Source organism: Microtus oregoni, unplaced genomic scaffold, assembly GCF_018167655.1.
Source record: "Microtus oregoni isolate MIOR12 unplaced genomic scaffold, Mior012 000001F_ref0000356, whole genome shotgun sequence".
Lineage (NCBI taxonomy): Eukaryota > Metazoa > Chordata > Mammalia > Rodentia > Cricetidae > Microtus > Microtus oregoni.
Genome location: NW_024543060.1, coordinates 74,367,993 through 74,393,412, shown reverse-complemented (window position 1 = coordinate 74,393,412; position 25,420 = coordinate 74,367,993). Strand labels below are relative to the sequence as shown.

Sequence of the window (25,420 nt, the reverse complement as noted above, 5' to 3'; positions counted from 1 at the left end):
ACAGAAAACATTTTCCTTCTAACACTGCTCCCTGAATACTTTGTTTTCCCGACAACAAAGCTTACTGAGTGACCACATCGCTTCACTCACACCCAGGCCTCATTAAAGCTTTCCAGTGGCCCCAGTCGTGTCCCAAGGCAGAGCAGAGGAATGCAGCTCAGCATCACATGTTCCTGTCACTCTCTGTGATTGTCCCTCAGTCTGAAAAGCGCTCCGTTGGCTTCCCGATCTTTCCCATCCTTAGCCTGTTAGAAGATTTTTTTTTTTTTTTGGTTTTTCGAGATGAATTGATGACATAAACCAACAATTTGGGTTGTGTCATGTTTACTTATAGGAAACTCAAGTCGGTTAAAAAAAAAAATTAAAAAAGAAGAAGAAGCAAGGAAAGTTTCCTGCACCCAAACTGCTTGTAGAAAGAACAGTTGAACTTGATTCTCATTTCGGAAGCTCCAGGGACCCTGTAATGAGATCCTGTGACAAACCCCAGGTCTGTCACACAACCGATTTCAAGTCTCCTTTTCCTGACATAATCTTCCTTGCAAGGGTGTCGTTTATCCTGCTAAAGGGCTGGGGAATACCGGTGCAGGGCTGCGAGAATGTTGGAAAAGCGCCAACTGTTTTGCCTAAGTTTGAATCAAACCCTGGCTTTCGCCGGAACATCGAGCAGTCAATAAGGGCACCTCAGGCACACGGTCCTCACAGGTGCCGAAGCGGTTGAGGGCCCGTGGTGTGGAAACAGGTGGGGCGCATACATGAAATGACATCAGGGGAACGCAAGCCCCGGGAGATTAGTTCACACACAGAGTGGACTTGTCGAGTTTAGCAGTAATTACTATAGTTATTGACGAAGCGCCCTGGTAATTATAAAGTTAGTTAGCTCCTCCGCTCGGGAATTGCGTGTGGTCATGGGAATGAAATTTCCAACTACCAGGTCTAGGGTCGAGTTTATATTTGTGTAGAAGTCCATTCTTACGTGGAGGAACAGCGGACTGTCCCCCTTATAAAAGAAGCATGGTGCGCTTGCACAGGGAGCTAGAGTTTATGTATCTGTTCTTTCTTGTTATTCTCTGGAGATACTAGCTTTTAGAAACAGAGAATCTGTTTTACTTAGTCACCACATTAAAGCAAAAGACGGTCCTTCCTCATTTTAGGGGATGTTGCTCTAATGACAGACGGGGAAGAAATGTCGCAAACATCTGGCCAAGGTTTTGTTGCTCTCTCTGCATTAAGGCCAGCTGATAGCCAGGCGGCTAGTGAAGATGGCTTCTCAGTGGGCATCACAGGAGGCGTCCCCGGAAGTAGTCTGAGTTCTGTTCATGGGGATCAGTCCCACCCAGACACTCCAGGATCCTGTCGGTTAAATTTTTTTGTACCCCTGGACTGATAAACTTCCCAGTGCTTGGGGTTTTGTTGGTTTTGTTGGCTTTATTTTTCTTTCCTGTGATATCAGACTGCCTAAACTGACTTCTAGATGTGGGGCAGGGACAAGCTTCCAGAAGCTCATAGTTTACTTAAGAAATAAGGAAGAAAAATGAAACATCGAACCATCAAGATAAAGGGTATCTTTTAGTGGTTTGCACTGTTTTAGTGAGAATTTATTGGGAGCAGTTAACATATATGGGGAAAGTTGATAAGGATTTTTATACCCCACTGAGCGTTCTGAATCTTTACCAACTTGGCACTGCAACCCTGTTGTGCCAATTGCACCGCTCTCTTACACCGAGTAATCCCACAATACAATGGGTATTGCTGCTTCCTCTTGGGGCACTGGGAGAAACCCGAGCCCATGGTCTCAGCTGCCTGCGGAGCGGTATGTCTGGTTGGAAGGTGGCTTAGCTCTTCCTCCTGACCGGTTAGCCGGGGACTGCGGCCAGGATTGCTATTACGCGTGGAGTTAATGGCAGTCAGTTAGGATTTCGCTGTGGAACTGGTCAGCTCATAAAGCGAGCTTATTCTTTCACGTTAACCAGACCAGAAATTATTTAATTATATAATCTCCCTTAGCCGTAACACTGTTGTCAGTTTGAAAAGGGGCTCACACTTAAATTTGACATGTTTTATTAAGAAGAAACTGAAAAAGGATGAGAGGAGCCCAGACTTATCACCATTTCTGCCTACTGATTTGCACAGGAATGTCCCACCCAAGTTAATGTTAACCTTCAGCAGTCTGTCTGTCTCCTCTTTTTTATTTTTGGAGCTTAGCATCATCGCAGTAATATGTGCTTTTCTCACTTTTTACCTTTAGCTATACTTTTAAAAAGTTAATCTCTCTCTCGTTTCTCTGTCTCTGTCTCTCTGGTGAGTTTTAGGTCCTTTTAAGTTTTATTATTTATTTATGTGTATGTGTATATCTGTGTAAGTACAACTGCCAACAAAGGTCAGAAGAGGATGCCCAGGAGCTGGGATTACATAGGGGGTTCTGAACTGCGGCTGGGAGCTGGGATTTGGACTGTAGTCCTACAGGAGCAGGCAGTGCTCTGAGGACTGAGCCACCTCTCCTGCCCCATTTGCTTGTTTGGTTTTGTTGTTTGTTGTTGTTTTTGTTTGCTTGTTTTTTTGAAACAGGGTCTTTCCATGTGGTTCTGGATGTCCTAGAACTCGATCTGTAGGCCTTGAACTCACAGAGATCCTCCTGACTCTGCCTTCTGAGTGCTGGGATTATGGGCATGCGTCACCAGAGTGACTCCATTTTTGCTCTTGTTTTGTATTTTAAAATGAGAGCATAATAAAAGACAGGGAAATGGTATTAAGACAATAACAATTGTCAGGTTGGAGAAGCACCTAAGGGTTAAGGTTAATCTTAGCATGCTTGAATCCCGGGGATTGATTTCCCCTGCCATAGTCTGGGTATAATGGCGAACATTTATGATCCCAACACTCAGAGGTGGAGGCAGGGAGATGAGATGTTTAGGTCTATCCTCAGCCCTTAGTTAGTTCCAGGCCAGCCTTGTCTGTGTGAAACCCTTCAAAAGAAAGGAAGGAAGGAAGGAAGGAAGGAAGAAAGGAGGGATGGGAGGGGAGGGGAGGGGAGGGGAGGGAGGAAGAGAAAAGTTTAACAATTTTTTTTGATTACTCATGCTATACCCCATATTTTTTTAAAGGTATTTTGGGCTGGAGAGATGGCTTAGCCCTTAAAGGCTAGGCTCACACCCAAAATCTTTCCGTATTTAAAACATGGTTGTCTTGGGCTGAAAAGCTAGATTCAGGTTCTTTCTGTTTGATCAGCGGTGTGGCGCGTTCCTAAGCACAAGCTCGACACCGTTCTCCCGCAGCTGCTCCTCTGTTGTTTCGCGATCTGTCATTGGGTCCTGACAGCTCTGACTTCTCCTCTTTTCCTTTGCAGGACCCGTCAAGAACAGTTCCAGGCAGATACAAGAGGTAAGAGTCTTGACTTTGTATCTTACAGGCTTGAGGCTACTGCCTGTCTGGATGCTGACTCGACTCACGAGAACTGCTTTGAGTCACTGTCTTCAAAAGCAAAAAACCAAAACCTGGATATTGTGTTTTTTAAAAAGAAATTCCCTTGTAGACAAAAGTCTAGCCTCGGTCAGCCCCGGCTTGTTTCTGACCTATCCCAGAGCCTTGGAAAGCCTGTGAATCTTCATGCGATTGACATAGAAACTTAGAATTGGTTTTCCTTCGTGCAGTTACACACTGACATAACAAAGAGACCACGTGCAACGTCATAATGCCATAAATTCATTGGCTTAAACAAGAAAACCGGGGAGCCTGCTGGCGCGGCGGTGGTGGCGGCAGCGGTGACAATGGCCTTGGTGGCAGTGGTATTTGCTGGGGAATGGTTTGCTCTTGGTCTTCTTCCTGTGCTGGAGTCAAATTCCCTGTCCTTATATGGGCACTGACTACACTGTGGAGGTGTCCACCCCCATGACCCCATGACCCTAATTATTCCCCAGAGGCGTCCTCTCCGCAGCTGTCACATGAGCAGTCAGGGCTTCTGTGCCTGTTGGAGGCCCTGTATCCCGTCACCTTCTTCCCTGTGGGGACCACAAAGGCTGCAGAGTGTGCTCTAATTAGATAAGGGTTTTGGTGAGATATTAAGATTCTCGTGTGGCTCTCATAGTTGGCTTATGTGGTAGATACAATATCTGCTGGCATTTTATAGATAAAGGAAGGGGGGTCTATAAAGTAGAAGACGTTCCTCAGAATACAAGCCAAGCTGATAGCATATATCCGATTTGAGGTCAGGTGGTCTCACTCCAACTTATACACTTATTAAATACAAAAGATCATCTGTCGAGGCTTACACATGTAAAACCTTTGCTTTTGTCTGTTCGTATGTTCAAGGGTAAGACGTTTGCTAATAAGAACTCAGTTTTATTACCAAGCAAGCAAAGTAAAATGTGATTGTGTTTTTACCTTTGGTGCGATCTGTGAGAAGGGGAGGGACAAGAGGCCGGTGTGGCAGGAGTTGAATCAGCCCGCCCCAACATCCGTGACCCACGGGAAGCATTCAGTGTTTGCTGTTGCTTTTATTTTCGTGTCTGCATGTGCCTATAATGAAACATGCTCCTTTAATATAGAGCTGAGTAGTTTTTATTTACCTTGACTAGGTTAATCCAAACAGAATAAATTTTCTTTTGCCAGAAACCATGGCCAAGTGGCTTTGACCTGAACCATTCACAGACATATTTTCAGAAAAAGAAAAATTACCATCATTGTTTTGTTTGTTTGGAAAACAAAGATAAAATCAGATAACGTATCAACTATGTTATAAATATGTAATTCTAATCAAAATTTAAATTATAAATGGCACTTTTATATTTGTGTTCTTGAATCAGATTCAGTGAGGGAGGGAATACTTAATTTCCCCCCGCCCCCATATAAATTCTCTTCACGGTGCTGGAGAGATGGCCCACAGTTGAGAGTAAGGACTGCTTTTGCAAAGGATCAGAGTTCAGTTCCTAGCACCACATCAGGGGGCTCACAACTGCTGGTAGCTCTAGCTCTGTCACCCTCTTGTGGCCTCTCAGGGTACTGCACTTATGTATGCACACACACACACACACACACACACAGATACAGACACACACACAATACAGATGCACAAACACACAAATAACACAGATGCACACACAGAGACACAGAACATGGATACACAAACACAAACTCAACACAGAATGACACACAGAGACACATATAACGCAGATGCACACAGATAGACACACACACAGTAACAACAATAAACCATCCTCTTCAATGCTGTTATCAAATCATTGTGTTAAATTAGTAAGAAATCGTTTTTTGTGGTGTGTATTTTTAAGGTTTGAAACCATTATTTTCTGTGTGACATGTTCATCTGCCTACATTATTATTTTTGTGACCTAAAGTATGTGATTTGTACTTTTCAGCTTTCAAAGGTTTAGCCCTGTTTAGCATTACTAAGAATCCTTTTAAATAACCAAAGGATGGGAATGGCGAGTTTGAGGCCAGCCTGAGCTCTTTAGTGAGAACCTGCTTAAATGAGTCAATAATGAAATTTAAATTTGTAGTAATTTTTCATTGAGGTATAGTGACTACTTTAATAATGGTCTAAGAAGCGCAGTGTAGAGCTGAGAGTATATATCTGAAATTAGCCATTCTTTAGCTCCCAGGACTATCTGTCATCGTCTGTCAGCAGGTCATTACCTCACTAATCTGTCAGCAAGTTGTAGCAGCGATCAGAGAACGGGAGTCTCCTAACGAGGGTGTCTCCTGACAAATGGGGATGACAGAAGTGAGCAATGGCCTGAGAGATAAAACACTGCCATCACGTTAGACAGTCTGTTCTGTAAACCAAGTGACTTGTACGGACGCACAGTCGGCGCTGACGCGGGAAAGTCTCTAGGGGTTTCCAGTCTCTGGCCCCGTGTGCTCTTCTCTCTCACTGCTTGCACGCCCCTTGTCTCCTCCGAATGTTGAGAATGCAGGTTTTTAGCTCCATGAAGCTTCAGGCTGGCCATGCGACACCTAGACTCCGGTTTGTTCATCTAGAAAGTCCTGTATACGCCCGCTAGCTTTTCATTTTAAACTTCATGTGTGGAGATGAAGACGGTGACATTTCTGATACTCAGTTTGGGGAAGATGGGACAACGGCTGGCCTTTGTGGGTTTTCGTTTTCCCAGTGTTCGATGCTGTCAGTAGAGTCTTTACTTGGTTAGGTTTCTAGTGCCTTGTTAAATTGGAGAGGAGAATGCAGGTCCTTAAGGCCTTGGCAAGGGGCTTTCTAGGTTGTATCGGGCTGCTTGCAGTTGAACGTGGAATTCAGTCAACAGGCAGTAAAGCTTTCGTCTTTCACAGTTGTAGCGACTCCCTGGGTGTTCAGAGCATGTTTGGTTCAGTATTAGCTGTTTACTAGTAAATAATTCTTTTAGGATGGCGGGGGGTGGGGAGGTTCGAGACAGGCTATCTCTGTATAGCGTGGCTATCCTGGAACTCCCTTTATAGACCAGGTTGGCCTCAGACTCACAGAGATTCTCCTGCTTTTGCCTCCCACATGCTGGGATAAAAGGGGCGTGTCACTACCACCCAGCTAAAAAATAATTCTTAACACTCTTCCTATGCAAGTTACATAAGTAGGTGTACTGGTGTGTAAGGCCCCTGCATGACTGTTATCCAGTCAGCCTGGTAGCACCCAGGGGGCTTCTTAACCTGTAGAGAAAAGGGCTTCAGTTCAGTGACCTTTCCTTAAGTCATTTTCTCTCTCTTTTTTTTTAAGGTATGATAACAGGAATCAATCATTTTTTTAAAAAAGATTTATTTATTTATTATGTATACAGTGTTCTGTCTGTCTGCTTGCTGGCCAGAAGAAGGCATCAGATCTCATTACAGATGGCTGTGGGCCACCATGTGGTTGCTGGGAATTGAACTCAGGACCTCTGGAAGAGCAGTCAGTGCTCTAGCCTCACCTACCACGTCTGTAGTTAACGTAACTTTATCATTACATCATTACTTTCCTTCTCTTCCGGTTTTCTCCAGCTTCTGAGAATATAGGTGCTGATCCTCACACGCGACTGTTTCAGACTTTAATTAATTAATGTGCTCTTGTTTTTGTGCATATGTGACAGGATTGTGGCTGGGTGCGTGTGCCAGCACGAGCCTAGGAAGGTCAGAGGGCATCTCTGGAGAGTTGCCTCTCCTTCCACGTCTCTGGGTTCCATGGGTTAGAGCCAGGCAGCCAGGAGGCTGCATCATCACAGTGGGAGCAACTTCCCGGAGTCCTCCTCCCACCCCTCTCTGGGATGCTGGGGTGGAACTTGGCTCCCAGGTGTGTACAATGAGAAGCTTTTGCCCAAGGAGACCTCTTTTCTGCCTTTTAAAAGCAGTGTGGACTTCTTAATGGGAATGTGACCAGTACAGAAAATTGGCATTGATAAAACCTAATCCTGTCATCCGGTGTCCCGTCAGCCCTGAAGTGGGGTGTGGGTGTCTGCAACTTAGTTTCCAGTCATGTGAACTGTGGCTACTCTCAGCTGCAGCATCTCTGCCTTTGGTTTTTTCTAGACAAGGTTTCTCTGTAGCTTTGGAGCCTGTCCTGGAACTCGCTCTGTAGACCAGGCTGGTCTTGAACTCACAGAGATCCGCCTGCCTCTGCCTCCCGAGAATTGGGATTGAAGGTATGCGCCACCACCGCCTAGCCTTTTTTAACATACACAGCATAGGGATACCCAGAAAACCTACAGCTGTGGGAAGCCACTGTTGCCTTTTTTTAAAAAAATATTTATTTATTTATTATGGACACACTAACACACTATTCTGTTTGCATATATGTCTGTAGGCCAGAAGAGGACACCAACCCTCATTACAGATGGTTGTGAGCCACTATGTGGTTGCTGGGAATCGAACTCGGGTCCTTTGGAAGAGCACACAATGCTCTTAACCACTGAGCCATCTCTCCAGCCCCTACTGTTGCCTTTTTTTTATTAAGCAAAGCATTCTCTTCAGAGTCAGTTCCGTTGTAATGCCTGCTTTGGGAAGGCAGTTTGTCCTGGCTGATGCATCAGGGGACAGACTTTACCCTTTCTCAGATTTCACGTGTTATGCACGTAGTTTTAATTGGAACGAGTGTGAGGTGGGCACAAAAAGTGACTCCCACCTTCAGCTCCGTAGGGACGTTCAAAACACAGCCAGGTGTGTACTGCCCACAGCTGTCAGCCAGCCCAGTGCGAACGGCAGCCCGCTTTTCCTGTGGATGGTGTAACTTCCAGCCTGGCTTCAGCCCCTCCTTCCCCTCCTTCCCCACCCTCCTCTTCCTCACAACTAAACAAGAAATCACGAGCCACGTGGAAGTCTTGTGACACCAGCCATAAGTGTATTTCACCTCTTTGTCATAAAATACCACCTTTATTTGACATATTTAAGACTGTGGTAACATTTCTCCCCCTCTCTCACCCCATTTACTATGTCACTGAAAGTAGTTTTTTTGAGACTATGTCCTTAGCTTCATTTTCTCATGCGGCTTGTGTTGAAATTTTTTTTTTTTTTAACCGTGCACCAGATTTCACGGGCACACGTTGCAGTCCGGGAGGTTTACCTCTGGGCAGATGGCTTAATAAACTTAAATCTTTGCCTTTGTTTATGTGGAAAGACTTCTATAACGTAAGTGTATTTGATTTGAGATACTCTGAAGAAACACTGAAAGATTTAAAGCTTTTGTTTTGTGTCTGCCCTGGTACCAGCAAAGGTCAGGAGGGGCATGAGACCCACAGAACTGGTACTTAAGTGACTGTGAGTACCATGTGGGTGCTGGGAAGCAGCCCCTGAACAAATATTCTTAAATTTATACGTCGAGTACAGGAAGGATGTAGGCATAAGGTGACATTAGTGGCATCCTTAGTTGGCTATGTACAGGTGGCCTCCTGCTTCTAAGCCCGTGAGCCGCATGAGCCTGGGGTTAAGTGAAACTGGACAGAGACAAACCAGAAAAAAAACCTTTGAATTAAAAAAAGAAAAAAAGGTCCGGAAAGTCAATCAGGAATTTGAGATAGGTCTGTGGCCCTTTAGTGGACAGCGATTCCTTTTTAAACTCTTTCCTGTTTCTTACAGTGAGTATGTGTCGCGGTTTTAATGGAGTCTGGGTGTTGGCTTTGCGTTTTAGTTGGATGTGCTTGCACTTAAAGGAAGGGGAGGATGACAGCAGGTTGTGGGGTTCAGCAGGGTGGTGAGAGTCTGGGTGAGCACAGCCCAGCTGTGTGCAGTGTGCTCAGCGGGGGACTTAGAAGGTCGTGATCCGCCTAGCACTTCTGAATCTTCGATACCCATTGTTTAATAAGGTTTTACCCATGAGTCTTGTATTTCATCCCATTGCTGGGCTTTCAAATGGCTGTATTAGTGGAAAATTCCTCGGACTGTAATCTCTTTAATGCTACCAATCTCGTTCTCAGGATGGCTTCAGAATAACAGTGTTATTTTTCCTGAACACAGCAGCGCCCTCTCATCTTCCCACAGATGTGAAAATTCCCAGAAGGGGCAAAACTTCCAGTAAAGGGGGTTGCTTATCTCCAATGATCCTGCTTTCCTTTCCCTTTACTGAACATCCTAGTCAATATCTCTGTAGCCAAGAGTAGACAGTTCTCGTTGGATCGTCGGTTTGTATTAACATTCCTAACTAGAACATCACAAACCTTTCGGGGTTCATAAAGCAGATTTTTTTTTAATTCTGAATATTTTCCATTGTGCATATCCGGCCCATAAAATAGGTTGAAAACATTTCTGTTTTAGGATAAGCAGCTAAATTTGGCAACATAATAATCAAGTAACACTATCAGTCATGATTATCGCCGCATTTCTTTCAAATCTAGTATGTGTGGAGGGCTGAAGAGCTGACTTAAATTTTTTGCAATTCTTCTTTGCTTTTACACACACATAGGGTTTCATTTATGCATCGACAGGCCTAACATTCAGGGGTCTTATAGCTAATAAGTGAAATTCTAACACTTGGTTTTGTTGGTTTTTTTTTTTTTTAGTTGGTGTTTATTTGTTCATGATTACAGAGTACAGTAATAATTTACTGAATGGTGGTGTAATGATCAAATTCGGGCAATTAGGATATCCATACCTTATGTTTATCATCTGCCTGTTTTAGGAATTTCTGTAGTCCCATTTCTTCTAAAGTATATCATAAACTGCTGTGGACTAAATTCCCCTACTGTGATCTAGAACACCAGAGCAAATTCCTCCTATGTAGCTATGTGTCTGTATACATCACGTAACCTCCATTTCCCCCCTCTCCCTCCTGGTCTCTAGTGACCACTGCCTTCCTGTCTGTCTCAGAGACCAACCTTTGTGCCTGGCCTCCTGTGCCTCTCACCACTGTGGCTTTCATTTCTCCACGAGTGACGCCAGTCTGCTCCCTTTATTGTGCTGACACAGGGTCACTCTCAGGTCCCTATGCTGCATGTTTTTTTTTTTTTTTTTTGTATTGGTCGAAGTTCTTCGACAGCTTCATGCACATACGGAGAGCATTTTGCTTACATCCTCCCTCGCCCTCCTCTATCTCTTCCACCCTTTTTTATCCTATCCCCATCTTTTTTTTCCCCACGTGCCTGTCTTCCCTTTGTCTTCTAATCCTTTCATTGATTGAGTGATTCAGCGTCTCAGTTGCTGCTGGTTTCTTTTTTATATGATTCTTTATTTTTATGTACTCAATGAAGTTTTCATCAGACTTTCTCCCAGTGGAAAACAGCATGAAAAGCAGCGTCCACCTGCACTGCTCAGGGCCTGGGTTCCTCCTGGCCCATGTGGTGAGGCAGAGGAGTGTATTTCCCCTCTTTAACTTAGCTTATCCCACTGTCGTTTGATTTCACCCAGGCAATTCATCGTTTTATTCCAAAGATAACATTCCTCGAGATCTTCAAATTCTATCTTGCACTCATTTTTAGCCCGGGTAGCACCAATGCCATGTGCACACTCTATCCACTCTTTTTCGAAAGCATGACATCGGGAGGGAATCTTGAAGGGCTGCTCAACACTTTGGAATACAAAGTGGCGATCGAGGCTAATGCCCAGCTTTTTCTGCACATCAAAGAAAGGCATGGCGCACCACAGAAGTGCCCTTGTAGACTCCCTGGGCGCAGATCACGACAGCCGGTTTCGGGGAGACACAGACGCCTGCCGTCTTTTATATGATTCTTATCTCTGTTAAACTTCTCATTGATAGCACGGCCGTGGCCTTCGCCTGTTGAATTATTTACTTATATTCTCTTGTATCTCATTCGGTTTCCTTGGGACCATTATTTTGAATTTCTTTCCAAGAACTTCATAGATTTCTTTCATGTGCAGTGGGTCTCAACCTTCCTAGCGCTGGGTTAATGTAGTTCCTTGTGTTGGGGTGACCCCCAGACATTAAATTATTTTTGTGGCTACTTCATAACTCTAATTTGCTACTCTTACGAATCATAATGCAAATATCTGATATGCAGGATATCTAATATACAACCCCTTGAAAGGATTGTTTGACCCAAAGGGATTGCGACTACTGATTTAGAACAACTGTTCTAGAGTTATTTTCTCCTATCGGACGTATGCTTCCTTGTGTTTTCATGTCCCTTGGGCTCTTATGTTGTCTCTATAGCTACTGCGCTGCACTGTGCTGTCTTCTTTCAATTTTATGTAGTAGTCTTTAAAAAATATTTATTTATTTATTATGTATACAATATTCTGCCTGTGTGTATGCCTGCGGGCCAGAAGAGGGCACCAGACCTCATTACAGATGGTTGTGAGCCACCATGTGGTTGCTGGGAATTGAAGTCAGGACCTTTGGAAGAGCAGGCAGTGCTCTTAACCTCTGAACCATCTCTCCAACCCCTATGTAGTAGTTTTCTAGGGGAAATCTTTTCCCTTTACATGAATTGAAGTGGTCGTTTAGATAGATGCTATGGTGTTGTTATCAGTATAGAAGCGTGGCCTCCGCATGATATTTTTTTTTCCAGTTATGTTCATCATTGCCTGGCCCAGCTAAACTGCAGGTGTTTGTGGAAGCAGTTAGTTATTCAGCTTTGTAGTGGACATGGGCACCGGGAGTGTGGGACCACGGGTCCTGCTGAAAGACAAGTCCGGGTGGCAGCGGTCCAGGTGCGAGGCTGGGGTGCCATTTGCAAAAGGGAAAACGTGCAAAGATGAGCATTGGTAGTTGGGAGGTGACTGAGTGCAGACGGGTCCGTCTAGGACCTGGCAGAAGAAAGTGCTGGATGGCACCAAGCCCTCTGCCAGTGTAGCCTGCAGTGCCCCATGTTTTCGGGCCCCACGATAGGATCGGCAGTAATGCTGGGACGTCTGATGTCAGCCACTAGCACGGGCTCACAGGCTGATAAGAGACCTATTAGACGTCTCAGAAGAGTGCTGACTGCCGCTGCTGCAGTTGAAGCACCAAGTAGGAGGAGTTTGAAAGAGATAGAGCTTTAGGTGTGAGCCTGCCGGAGCTGCGCTATCTAATCTTGAGGCACAGGGTGTGGCATAGACTTGTGTTGTAGGTTCACAGCTCTGCAGCTGATCTAGCCAGGTTCCTGAGTTTGCAGCTTTCACTGCAAGTGTGTTCAAACATTTGCAAGCTTGCAGGTTGGACGAGATGCAGTGGCTTCTGTCCCTAGAGCTGTGGCTCTGTTCTTCAGGCAGCGGCTACCTGATCTATGGGGATTTGGACTCTAAGTGGATGGAGAGAGATCCCAAGTGTGTTTGTTCTGTGAATTAAAGCCTAGACATGAGGCAGTTCTTCAGAACAGATTCAGAGCCAGGGAGGGCTGGGAAACTCTTCTGTTTCAGAACTGGAGTGCATGGTGATAGTCCTTGTTAGGGTTTAAGTAAAGTGCTGCAGGTCAAGTGGCAGCAGTGGGTAGTGGGCCATGAGACCACACCCTCAGGTCTCCAAAGGCCACTGGTCCTGGGCAGGCAGCCATACAGCCAATGAGAGACGGAGACATGGATAGGCACGCCATGCAGAGTGAAGTTGTATATTTATTTAGTGGGTTATGAAGGGAAAGGGAGAGGGGGAAGAGGAGAGAGAGAAACAGAAGGGGGAAGGAGAGAAGTGGGGAGAAAGGAAAGACAGAAGCTGCCTCTTAGAGAGAGACAGAGAGAGGGAGACAGACAGAAAAGAAGAGACTCAGGCTGCAAGCAGGAAGGAAGATCTACCTGCCTCAGTGGATGAGGGAGAGAGTGGGCGGGGCTTGTCTCTTAAAGGGACAGGACAAACCACAGCTGTACAAGAGAAACCCTGTCTAAAAAAACAAAAACAAAAAAGTGTATGAGGGGGCTGGAGAGATGGCTCAGTGGTTGAGAGCATTGCCTGCTCTTCCAAAGGTTCTGAGTTCAATTCCCAGCAACCACATAGTGGCTCACAACCATCCGTAATGAGGTCTGGTGCCCTCTTCTGGCCTGCAGACATACACACAGACAGAATATTGTATACATAATAAATAAATAAATAAATAAATAAATAAATAAATAAAATGTTTAAAAAAAAGTGTATGAACCATCGCCTAGCACGTTTCAGTGCTTTTCTGTATTGCGACAGGACTCCATTATACATCCTATCGTGGCTTTCTTCCTGTCTCAGCCTTCTTTGTCCTTTCTTCTTTGTATTTATTGCTTTGAGTCGCAATCAACTCTCTTAGAATTGGGTTTCTTTCTGTTTTGTCTTATGTGCTACAAAAAGGAATCTGCCACTGTTAGATACCTGGAAAGCAGGCTAAGCTCAGTGTATTCAACAGTAGAATACTAAGGCTGGAGACTCAGATACTGTGTGAACCCAGGGCCTCAGGCCTGCAAGAACTACTTCGTTATTCTTTTTTTTTTTATTTCATTATCTTGTCTTTACCTGGTAATGTAGCCCTTATTAAGATTACTTGTGGGCTGTTCGTTGCTCTACACCCATAGCCTACGTGAATTATAGTACCTAACCTAACTGCTGTGGTGTCCCTGCTGGTTCGCAGTGTGTTTTGTCAAAGCGGTTCTATTCCAGTTCCTGCTTTAATGGCTTCCCGTTGCCCTTATTTGTTTTGGCGCTGGACATTGAATTAGGCCCTCATACACGTGAGGCCAGGGCCCTGCTGCTGTACTGTATTCCCAGCTGCTGTTAGCTTTAGATAAGTGAGTGGCTTTCCCAAGGGGGTGTGTGTACAAGAGTACCTGTGCAGGTGTTCATTACTACAATCTCCGTTTACTATCAATAAATTGATTGATTGATTGATTGATTTTTGCTTTGAGTTGGTGTTTCATTGTGTAGGGTGTTCTTTAACTTCAGGGCTCGAGTAGCTCCTCCTCCCTCAGCCTCCTCAAGGAACTTGCATTACAGGTGTTCACCCCTCTCTTGGTTTTATTTACCTTTTTCTCTAGAGGAGAAAAAAAAAAAGCAGCCATTGGTATTTGACCACCAGTCCTGTTCATGGCTATATAGGCCTGTTGTCTTGAACCCCTTGCCCAATGGTCGACCCTGAAGGTGTTCAGAAAGCGAGTTTCTTTGTCCATGTTGTCCCCGTTGCACAATATTGAAGTTAGACTGTTTGTTTAATGGGTTTATAAATTATCTAGTTTAGCTAATGATCCAGGCTTAGGAACTTTACGAGAAGCATGACCAAATGCGTAAGCGCATGCGTGACACATGGCTGTTCATCTGGTAAGACGCACAAGGTCATGCCTGTGCTCAGGAACTAAAAATGATTTGGAGGTTTTAAGGAAACTTCTTAGACACCTTCCAGATTCTGCATCTCTGTGGTAGCCTTTAAAGGCAAATAGGCAGATGGATCAATTCTTTGAATTTCTGTATCATGGGTTATTAAATCCTTATCAAACTAGATCCTCAGGAAGAATAAAGCATATGCAGTAGTTTCTTAAGGTTTAAATAGGCATTTCCTGTAAGAATGAATATTTGTAGCATAAATAAATAAAACAAATTTTAGTTTTTTTCAATCTGTGCCTAGAGTACACTGTTCAGATCTGGGCCTAGGGTACACTGTTTAGATCTGTGCCTAGGGTACACTGTTCAGATCTGGGTTTAGGGTACACTGTTTAGATCTGGGCCTAGGGTACACTGCTCAGATCTGGGCCTAGGGTTTAGAGTAGTCGTATTTGCATAGGGCATAGATTGGTACAAGGAAGTTGCTTGTTAGTCTGGAGGCTGTCGAAGCATCTGGCATTTTGTATCAGTCATTTGTGACTAAAAATCCCTGTAAGAATTGAGGAAGGTACGAGCATTTGTCGTGCTTAGAAACTGTGTTAATGTTAGTCAGATTTGAGTTCCAGAAATGAAACAATTTGAATGGAGAATTGACTGCTAAAAATAAATGAAAATATATTTTCATTATTTTAAGTTTCTCCTTTTAAAATGGTTTCCTAAATCTTAGGAAATTTGTATTTATCTGGGATTCTAATTTACTAACATCAAAGCAAGCTTTGCTGGACTTTTTTTTTTTTATGAGAACAGACACACCTTTTCTGATTGTGACAGTAAGGGAAGATTGAATAGTGATCCTGGAAGTCATTCCAGAGAGGTACAGGATGCGTCTTCACGGGTTTGGTTGGGAAGTGTCATTTCTCAGTAAAGCTGAGTTCAGACTTCAGCTGTGACGATCGAGAAATGCTAAGTCTATAGCTCATTGCTCACGAAGACAGTGCAAGCCTTAAATTTATGCGGTATTTGAATGCATGACGTAAATAGGCTCGAAATAAATTAATAGGATGCATTAGGCTTCATCATAAACACATGTTCAGGGTTATCATAACCATTAGTTTGTACTTCGTGAGATTCTTACCAAGTCTTTCTTCAGGTCGCCAGTGTTAAAACATGACAGGGCTGGAGGAATGGTTCTGCCCTGAAGTTCAAGGACCTGAGTTTGATTCCCAGAGCCTACATTAAAAAATTCAGCCATGGCAGCCTGAACTGTGGAAACAGAGGCACGTAGGTCCTGAAGATTGCTAAACCTATTTAGTGAGCTCTGAGCAAACAAAGAGATTCTATCTCAATTTTTTTTTTTAAAAAAAGTAAGTAAATAAATGTGACCATGCTTGAGGAATGACACTCCATCCTGTCCTCTGACCTCTATATGAGTACGTTCATCGCCTACGCCGATAAGTGAGTAGGGTATAGACTAGTCAGGTCTGCAAAGTGCGTAGGTTGCTAAGGGAACCATGGGAAGTTGCGTGTTATTAGGATCAAGACAGTTTGAGACCGTTCGCTCTCAAGACATCTTCCATAGGTGATGGGCATGTTGATTATTGGCACAAGTTATTTTTCAGCCTCATTGCTGATGGACACAACTCGCGTAAAATACATGAATTTTAAAAGGGGGCTACGCGTAGTTTGCAGTTTTGCTTTGCGTTTGTAATCCCCCACTGTGATTATGACAAAGTGGCCACACCCAGAAGACGCCGGCGCGTGCGTGCTTGAGTGCGTGCGTGCGTGCGTGCGTGAGAACAGAAGCGGTACCTTCCCCTTTGAGAAAGCCTTGCTGTGTGAGCCGAACTCCGCCGACCGAATTTGTGGTAGTCCACTTAAAGGCACTGGGGAATTACCAATAATGTTTTCAGTCTGAGACTCCTGAAAACTTTTAGCTCGGGGTTGATCTTATCATCCAAGCTAATCGACTCTTGTATGCTAAGTGGTTATACATTGGCTTTCAAAGGGAAAATTTCAGTCCGGAGTATTTGAACTTCAGGATGAACTTTGGCTGTTTTTGCAAGATAAGAATGCAGTTTGGCCGCCAGCTTTATAAATATGCGCTGGAGACTTACTTGGCTCCCAGCACAACCCCACTCCCCACTTCTCTCTTTTTTAATTATCTTAACCTTTTGTGCAAGGAAGGAATGTCAGATGTTTGTCAGTGGCAGATAAGATCAAAGAAAGAAAGAAAAGGTAGAAATTATAGGGCAAAGCTTCCATAGCTTGCCTTCGCGGGCTTCCAAGCTAGCATAATCGACAACGGCAGCAGTTGCCGTGGCATTGCGTGTTCGAAAATTACTGTCAGATCCCCTAAGATCGGATAGGTTGAAAAGATCTCTGATGGCAAGTATTTCAAGTGGCTACCCTGGAAGATTGGAAACAAAAATTTTAAAAATCATAAGCCTGTAGATTTTCAATCAATGTTTTTGGGTTTTTTTTGTTTTTGTATTTTGGGTTTTTTTTTTGTTTTGTTTTTCAAATAGGGTTTCTCTGTGTATCCCTGACGTCCTGGAACTCACTTTGGGAGTAATTTTTATGTAGTAGGAAACAGTAGAGCAAAGGAAAGCTTGTTACATGGAATTCTTTAAATAGCGACAATGCCGTTAATCAGCTGTAAGCATTTAATTTAAGTGAGTGCTGGCTAAGTTTGCAGTATGAATAATAAGTTACCAGCGTATAAGAAGTTGCCTGTGTACAAACTTTCAGCTGGAAATACGCAACTTTAGGCAGTTCTTTTCTTTATTATTGTTTCAATTATATTTCGATTTTAAGTTTTGGAATTTAACCAGACATTGAACTTTGGAAAATAAAAAGCCTTTTTAAAGAAAATGTAAGCCAGGCATTATTGGTGATGTACACTTTTATGTTGGGACCATTTAGAGTCCTGGTCTCCAGCTGCTCTTCCCTGCTAGAGATCTTTACTTTCCTTCTGATTTGAGTTACTGAAAGCTGTGTCAAAGTTGTTTACCAGCTCTGCTTCACGAGCACGTGTAGCCTTGGCCTTGAGGATCAGAGGATAACGTTTTCACCTGTTGGCCCACCTGACTGTGTTGGGTATATAAGCCTCTGTGGTGCTATTGAATAAAGGGCTTCTTACCAGTGACTAGAGGTCCATGTCTCTCTGTCTCTGTGTGAGCCTTTGTGTGTTTCAACCTCCGGCCCCTTGCCTGAAGCTCGCAAACTGTAAGGTAGTAGTCATTGTGTGCTGCACCTTTAATCCCAGCACTGAGGAGATGAAGTAGATGGATCTCTGTAAGTTCGAGGACAGCCAGGGCTACACTTAGCCCTGTCTCCAAAAACAAAATAAACAAACAAAAGATAAGGAGAAGTGAATTTTCACTGTACGTGTTCTAAGAGACCCGTTTCGTTCAGTTCAGGTTTAGCCTTGTTTAGCCTTGGCTAGAGTGGTGGGTGGTCATTACCGTACTGTACCTGGTACAATATTCCCATATTCCCTCTTGAAAGGACAGCCCGTGTTTGTGGTTGCTATGGACATCTTCAGCACCTGGAACAGTCCCTGACACTGACAGCCACTTGGTTATTGGCCCAAAGAATTCATGTGCTGTTATACATTTACCCTCATTGTGTTGGGATGAGGATTAGATTCTACAGCTGTAGATACATCGTGTCCTCAGGGAGTGCTAATTGTTCAGACTGAAGAGAAAACCGCCTTGCTCTTTTTCGTCTAGAGTGCTAGGGATGTATATAAAACACCCACTTTTATTTCCGCAGCACAAGCACTGCTCCAGAAGATGACGCCTCCAGCCGATATCCCCGAACAGACAGAGGTGGCTTCAACAGACACAGCAGAGATGCCAATATGGCGGGCAGCTTTGCCTCCGGTACCACATTGGAAAAGAGAATTGAAGATCTCGAAAAGGTATATATAAAATTGTTATAAATTATTCAAAATAAAATGAACACGTCTTAGCATTCTTCTCTCAGTTTCACGGCATTGTGCCCCAAAAACGGGAGACGGGGGGCACTAGCAAGGGGTGAGATACTTGGTTCTACTCCAGGAGCAACTTTGACTGTCTTGTGCATTAGCTCCTAGACCTAGTGATTAGGGGTTTCCTGGTTTCCTTACTGCTTTTCTGTCCACTTTAGACATGAGGCAGCTTCTCGGACTCCTCAGTCCGGTAGCCGTTCCTCTCTGTCGACTCTTGTAGCATGAGGAGCAGTGTCCGTGAAAGCTGAGCTGTCTGCGCTTGCATGCACTACCCCCATCTGAACCGAGTGCTGATGTAGACCTTTGGGGGATTCTGAGTTAGGCCCGTATCTGGTGCTTGAACCGTTTTCACGTAGGAATAAGATAAACCTGCTTACAGATGTTTCGACAGCAAGTCAAATGCCACCATGAAGTTAGGAACTGCAGAATCTCGGCTGTGTCCCGCGGACATTGATCTAAAATCGATAATGGTGCTGAAATACTCGGTTGAAATATGTTTTGTTTTCATGAACGGAGGTCACTTTCTGCGATACAAAGATTATCTTGAGAGTTAACATAATTGACTACTGGCCCAGTGGTTACTTGTAGGTTACATTGAAGCTTGCACCCGTTTCTAATTGGAATCATTATTTAAATTTAAAGGTTTAGAGGCCACACGTGATTGCTTTTTAATAAATTCCTCTGAGAGACTCCAGGAGGTTCGAGAAGAGCTGGGCTTAGTTCCTGGCATCTGGCAGCCTTGAATGACTGTAAACAGAGCCTGCGCATTGGTTTCCCAGCCTCCCAGACCCGAATAATCACACAGAAACTATATTAATTGCAACACTACTTGGCCTACAGCTAAGGCATATTCCTGCCTAGCTCTTATATCTTAAATTAACCCATTTTTGTTCATCTATGTATCACCAGAAGGCTGTGACCTACTGGTAAGGTTCTACAGCTGTCTCTTTTGGCAGCTACGTGTCGTATCCATGACTCTGCCTACTCTCTTTATCCCTTCCAGCCTGGCTGTATTCTGCCGTGACATAGGCCAAAGCAGCTTTATTCATTAACCAATAAAAGCAACACATATATGGAAGGACATCCCACATTAACAAATGTTTTCAATATTGTTCTTTTAAGAAGTATGCAGATACCCTTTCCTTGACAAAGGGGTGAGGTGGCATTGTCGTCACAGGCCTGTCTTCTGTGACTGATGTGGCTGAAAGGCGGTTGGCCAATGTCTACAGTCCTGGGCTGTGATTGATGGGTGTTGGTCATTTTAAAATCCTATGAGCAACCTGCTCCCGGTTAATGCTTTGTGATCTGTGTTCACCAGGAAATAGCCAGAGAAAGGCAAGAAAACCTCAGGCTTGTGAGACTGATGCAAGACAAAGAGGAAATGATCGGAAAACTCAAGGAAGAGATCGATTTGTTAAACAGAGTAAGTCTTTCTGCGTTTCGATGCCAGGGTTGATTTTGTTTTCTGTGTGTGTTTCTGTTTGTTTCGCTTTGTGTCTTGAGTAGCTGGGTGAAAGCACGGGAGGGTGGAGAACCTGTTCATTGCCTTGTACGGTTGGCTCTTTGGTTAATAAAGCAGCCATTAATGGTGAGGCCTCTAGTTTCATCCCATAAGCCGAGTTTCTCACCGCATCTTCAAACAATACAAAGAATTTTGCCAGCTCTGAGTTGAGGTCCCAAGCCCTAGACTTCCCTCCTGGTCAAAGTCGGAAGCATCTACTCAGGGGGCTGTGATGAGAAGAGATGCCATTGGTCTGCTTTTTTAGAGGATTTTAAGGGATGGAAGAAAGAAAGATTCACTTCAGGGAGACAAGGCTTGGTCCCCTAATCCAGTCCTAACCACAAAATAATTATTGGTAAAGTGCTTGCCTAGGTCGGGCAATGCCGTGAGTTTGAGCCCATATGCCAGTCCAAAGGAGGGGGCTTCGGAGCCAGCATCTTCTAATGCAGCTCGGAGGAGATGTCTGCAAACTGTGGGTGAGGACAGAGGCACCCCAGTTAGCTTGCTCAAGGTTGCGTGTCGCTGTTGGCTGGGCCAGTATTTGACTTGGGTCTTATGTAGTCTTTCATCTTGATCCATTATAAGCATGCCTTTATTTGTGCTGGAATTCAGTTTAAGAGGCTCGGCAAATATTTGTGATGCCCGTGATGTGTTTGTGCTGTCTCAGACACCAAGAGCATTAAAAATAAGCAGAAAGCTGCTTCCCTACTAAGTTTGTCACTTAGTCATGACTCGTGAATGTGTGTTAACAGTTTTAATTTTAGGAGCCCTTTTCAAGTGTATTGCTTAATGATGCACGAATGTATTTTATCATTTCATTTAAATTTAGGCAGATCTCAGTTGCAGTAATTTTAGAAACCTCATTTTTATAATAAATTGAACAGACTTGTTTCTTAGCGTTTGTTCAGTCTGTGAATAGGTGCAAATTCTGACTTTGCTAACACTTTAATCATCTGTCTGATAGTCCAACGACAAAATGTATGTTCACGACAGTGCTGTGTGGCTCTTGTCATGCAGGTGGACTCTGTCAAGTTTTAATATTCTAAACTGCAAAGATAAGTCGTTACATGCCTACTCTTCCTTCAACTGATATTTCTCATAGCTAAAACTTACTATGGTTTTAGTACGGGCCATATGGCTATCTATGTATTTGTGGCTAGAATTCTAGCACAGGGAACACGTGTGTGTGTGTGTGTGTGTGTGTGTGTGTGTGTGTGTGTGTGTTGTCACAATTTTAAAACCTTGACTTCTGGCTGGTTTTGAAAAACTGAGTGTTCCAGGAGAATTGGCCCAGTCAAGTAACGTTAGAGCATAGTCCGTGTAATTTTTAGAGCTTATTACTTTAAAATTAATTGGTAAACGAGTTATCTTTCTGTTTTATTTTTATTTCAAGTCTCCTTTAGAATGTTTTTCAGTATTTTTTAAAGTGTTTTCTCTCTCCCCAGGACCTTGATGACATAGAAGATGAAAATGAGCAGCTCAAGCAGGAGAATAAAACTCTTTTGAAAGTTGTCGGGCAGCTGACAAGGTAGAAGACTCACGGCTCGGTGTGGAGGATCTGTTTTTAAACTACTGATTGAATGTCATGGCTAAGGCAGAGAAGATGCGCTACCGTGAAGCAATACATTGAGATAACTGTATTTATTTCTGACAAACAGATGGATACCGGTTTGCAAAATTACTCCTTTTCATTATTAGCCTTAAAAAGTATCAACCCTGTATTTCACAAATTCGTTAACATTTTTAGTTATTAAAAAGGATAAGGTAATGTCTCTTGGTTTTGTGTGATATCCCAGTAATATATGGTTCAAAGTAGCAGCCATTTGCATATATTTTAATCTAGGTTAGTACATATTCTCCCTACAGGAATATGCCTAGTCTTTGTTTACATGAATTCAAGTACTTGGGGAGTTGCCTACAAATGCTTCATTACTAATGTGTGCAGTCTTCTGTGTGTTAATACTTGCTCATAAAGACCTCTCTGAGGTCATCTTTCTTTCCATGTGCTCGAATGATTCTGAGTAGTGATGGACACACTATTTTGTATAGCGGTAATCTTGAAAGGAACGCGATTTTATAGAGTTACTTAATGTGTTCTAGCTGGCTAAATGTAAACTTAAGAGAATACTTGAACTGTGTTATAGTAAGTGAAAATGTACTATTTTGTGTTTTGAGTTTTGAAAAATTTCAATTACTTCTGAAAAAAACAGTTAATGTATAGTTTCTTATGTAGGTACTATCGTATCATTTTTTTTTATGGCTCTAGGTTTTCTCAGTAAATATGGGATATTTAAAAAGTGGCTTATCCTCCAGGCCTCGAGTTGTGGACAGTTTCAGTGTTGAAGAAAATCGATGCCTTGAATAGCATGTGCTTCAAAATCAGAACCGAAATATTTTTCCACACTTGAAAATATTTATACATTTGATAAGCAGAATAGCTCAGCTAATTCCTGACTTGGAGAAACACAGGGATGCGATTTTCCTCCTGAGAGAACAGTCCCATGTCCCAAGCGCTCCTGCTTCCTAATACTGAAAATCCTAAAGAGACCATATTTGAAGATTTATAAAATAAAGTTGGCTCCTGTTCAATATCCTTGTATCTAGGGTTGTTTTGTGTTGTGTTTTTGTATTGAGATCCCTCCCCCTCCCTCAACACCTGGATACCTGCAGTTGACTCTTTCCTTTTTCTTCCCTCTTTGTAAGGGTTCTGGGGGCTGAACCCGGCACTCTGCCACTGTGTGGCTGGCTGGGTGATTTTCAGGCAGACAGCCTGCTCAGCAGAGTTCAGTTCAGAACCTGAACATGGTAAAGCCCCACTGGGTGCCCTGCAGGCTCCTTTTGCTCCACTTACCAAATCCATTCATTTATCCGCTGCTGGAAAAAAACAAGGAAGATAAGACAATGGGGGGGAAGGAGGAGGAGCAATCCATATAGATGCGGTCTTCTACAAGTCTCTCTATTCGCCACAAGGTCTCCCCACTCCTCACCCCAGAAGTTACGGATCGACCGTACCCACTGGAGGAACAGAAACACCAGCTCCAGGAGAGGTGTACGTTAGGCCTTGGTTTCCAGAATTTCTGCTGCTGCTCGCCTGCCGGTTCTGAGTCCCTTGGCTTTGCTTTCTCTTTCTGCCTGTATTTCCCACTGAAGTCACTGAAGCTGGAACTCTCTCTCCTGCATTTCCCCCTTTAACTTAGGTCCCCTGGCCTCCCCAGCTGCCCACGCATAAGGTACTATGCCAGACTCTGTGAGCCCCTTGGCCGTGAGGTACTCATCTCTTTGGCCGTCCTTAGGTCTATGACAGAAGTATCTTCGTTACCTTATTCCTCGTTTACCTTTAGATGTTGTAAAAATGCTGTCAATATCCCACCCTAAAATACAGTAGTATATTGATTTTTCTGTAAAGAAACAATTTCACTTTTTAAAGATGATATCAGCTATGAAAGTTTTAAAAACTGAGCTGTTTTGAAGTTTTCCCCGTTTGGCTAATTTCGAGCATTTTCAGCACATATTTTTTTTTTCTTTTTTAACAAAATACTCGCAGGTGGACTTCCTTAGGCAGAACATTCCTTTGGAGCCCTTCCCCCAGCTCCTTAAAAATCCGTATTTATTCCACATACAGATTTTTACACGCTTTTGAAAAAGACGTATGATCTACAATTCAATTTATTTTTCAATTGAACTTCTATACAATGTTAAACAAGACATAGCCATTTTTTTGCTCACCAATCAGTTGGGATTTAGAGCCGGGCACAGTGGTTCACACCTGTAATACCATAACGCAGAACACAGAGTTCTTCTAAAACAATAACTTCGTTATGCCCCGAATACGCATGGTGGGCCTTTTCCCATGCCGACGAGAACTGAAAATTGCTATACGCATCTCCTTCATTCCAGACTTCCTGGTGGCTTTGCTGTAAGTCACTTGTGTTAGAAAGGGAAGGGGGTGGGCTGTGTGGTTTCCAGCAACCCGAGAGAGACGTTCAGCAATAATTAGCACTGTTACCTTTGTTCGGGTAGTTTCAGGTTTCCTCCAGGATTTAGTCATGTGTCCTCATTGGACTATATGAACCTAGGTGCACCAACTTTGCATTAGAGGGAACACGCAAAATGCAAAAGAAGAAACATTTGAAGTTAAAATTAGTGTCCGGCACCCACCTCTGCATCCAAACCACTCCTGGTGTGCACCAGCCAAGGGCGACCACTTTTATACTGGAACTCAAGGGCATCCTTTTTTGATAAGTTATAGTTACTGTTATTCTCTGTGGTACCAATACTTGAGCCCAGAACCTCACAGGTTCCAGGATAAGTGCTGTGCCACCATGAGCTCTGTGTGCATTCCACAGGACATCCTATGCATAAGAATTTTAACTAACAGTACGTACCTGAAAACGGCATGATGCTGTTTCGTCCCTTTAAACTGAAAACAGAACCCTAGGAATATCCAGCAGTTTTCTGGTCAGCCCCTGCCAGAGGCGCTCCCTCCCTCCATGCTGGTCACTTGCTCTTCGCTGTGGAGAGGACAAGGCTATCATTCTGTGCTTGGAGACCTGAACCAGGGCCAGCGATGTCCTGCCTCCTCCTCCCAACACTGGCAAGCCCCAGGCTTCAAACTCCAGAACCCATACGGTGGTGGAAGGAGACCCAACTCCCACGAGTGGTCCTCTGATTTCTAGAGGGTTAATGTGTCGCATGTGAATACACCGAGAGACGCATTCACACTAAACATGAAAATAATAAGACAAACCTTTATTCAAGAAAACCTGAGCCAATATTTGTCCTTTGTTTTGAATTTTTAAGGTCCTCCCTTTATAGCTCAAGCCAGCCTGATACTCACACAACCATCCAGACCAACCTTAATTTCATGATCCTCTGCCTAGGCCTGTTTTAAGTTTATTTTTTTGCTTAGCTATAATTCCAAACATGTTCAGGTTGCATCTTCACCCTGATCCCAAATCAAGTAGTGATATATAAGTCTGTTTGGTATTAGATTTTCATGTGCATTTCAAGCAGACATTGAAGTGGGCATCTGCTAATTCTAGCCGAGTATAGTCCGTGTAGTGTGTACCAGGAGCGGGAGGTACAGCTTTAGCTGGCATTAGTCTGTCCATTCTGAATGGCTGGTTCCAGATAGGCTTCGTCACTCTCCATCCCTTGTCTGTCTGGTCTAGTTGATAGGTACTGTTTCCTCTGCTACAACATTTCTTAGCCGGAAAGGGAAGTAACTGGTGCATTCTGGGAAGTATCTTACTGTATTTTAATGTAACTATACATTAGGAAAAGATCAGTAAGAAGTGTCACAGAGTAGGGGCTGGGAAGA

The 25,420-nt window shown here is 43.6% G+C and overlaps 2 protein-coding genes across 2 annotated transcripts in view; one reads left to right on the top strand and one right to left on the bottom strand.

Annotated features, from left to right (window-relative positions):
- The window catches only part of Pawr (pro-apoptotic WT1 regulator), an 80,680-nt gene extending 57,981 nt beyond the window's left edge, over window positions 1-22,699 (top strand). Inside the window, exons 4-8 of the mRNA XM_041663157.1 lie at window positions 3,344-3,378; window positions 18,383-18,530; window positions 19,918-20,022; window positions 21,546-21,628; window positions 22,367-22,699. Of these exons, the coding sequence (XP_041519091.1) occupies window positions 3,344-3,378; window positions 18,383-18,530; window positions 19,918-20,022; window positions 21,546-21,628; window positions 22,367-22,379 (384 nt within the window). The 3' untranslated portion in view covers window positions 22,380-22,699. The remainder of the gene's footprint in view (window positions 1-3,343; window positions 3,379-18,382; window positions 18,531-19,917; window positions 20,023-21,545; window positions 21,629-22,366) is intronic.
- LOC121455508 (NADH dehydrogenase [ubiquinone] iron-sulfur protein 5-like) lies at window positions 10,768-11,038 on the bottom strand. The gene has a single exon (XM_041663158.1). The coding sequence runs from the start codon at window positions 11,029-11,031 to the stop codon at window positions 10,768-10,770; it is 264 nt and encodes an 87-aa protein (XP_041519092.1). The 5' UTR covers window positions 11,032-11,038.
- Window positions 22,700-25,420: the final 2,721 nt, after the last annotated feature.

Coding starts and splice junctions, on each gene's coding strand:
- LOC121455508 (XM_041663158.1), bottom strand. CDS start 11,031: ATGCCTTTCTTTGATGTGCAGAAAAAGCTGGGCATTAGCCTCGATCGC.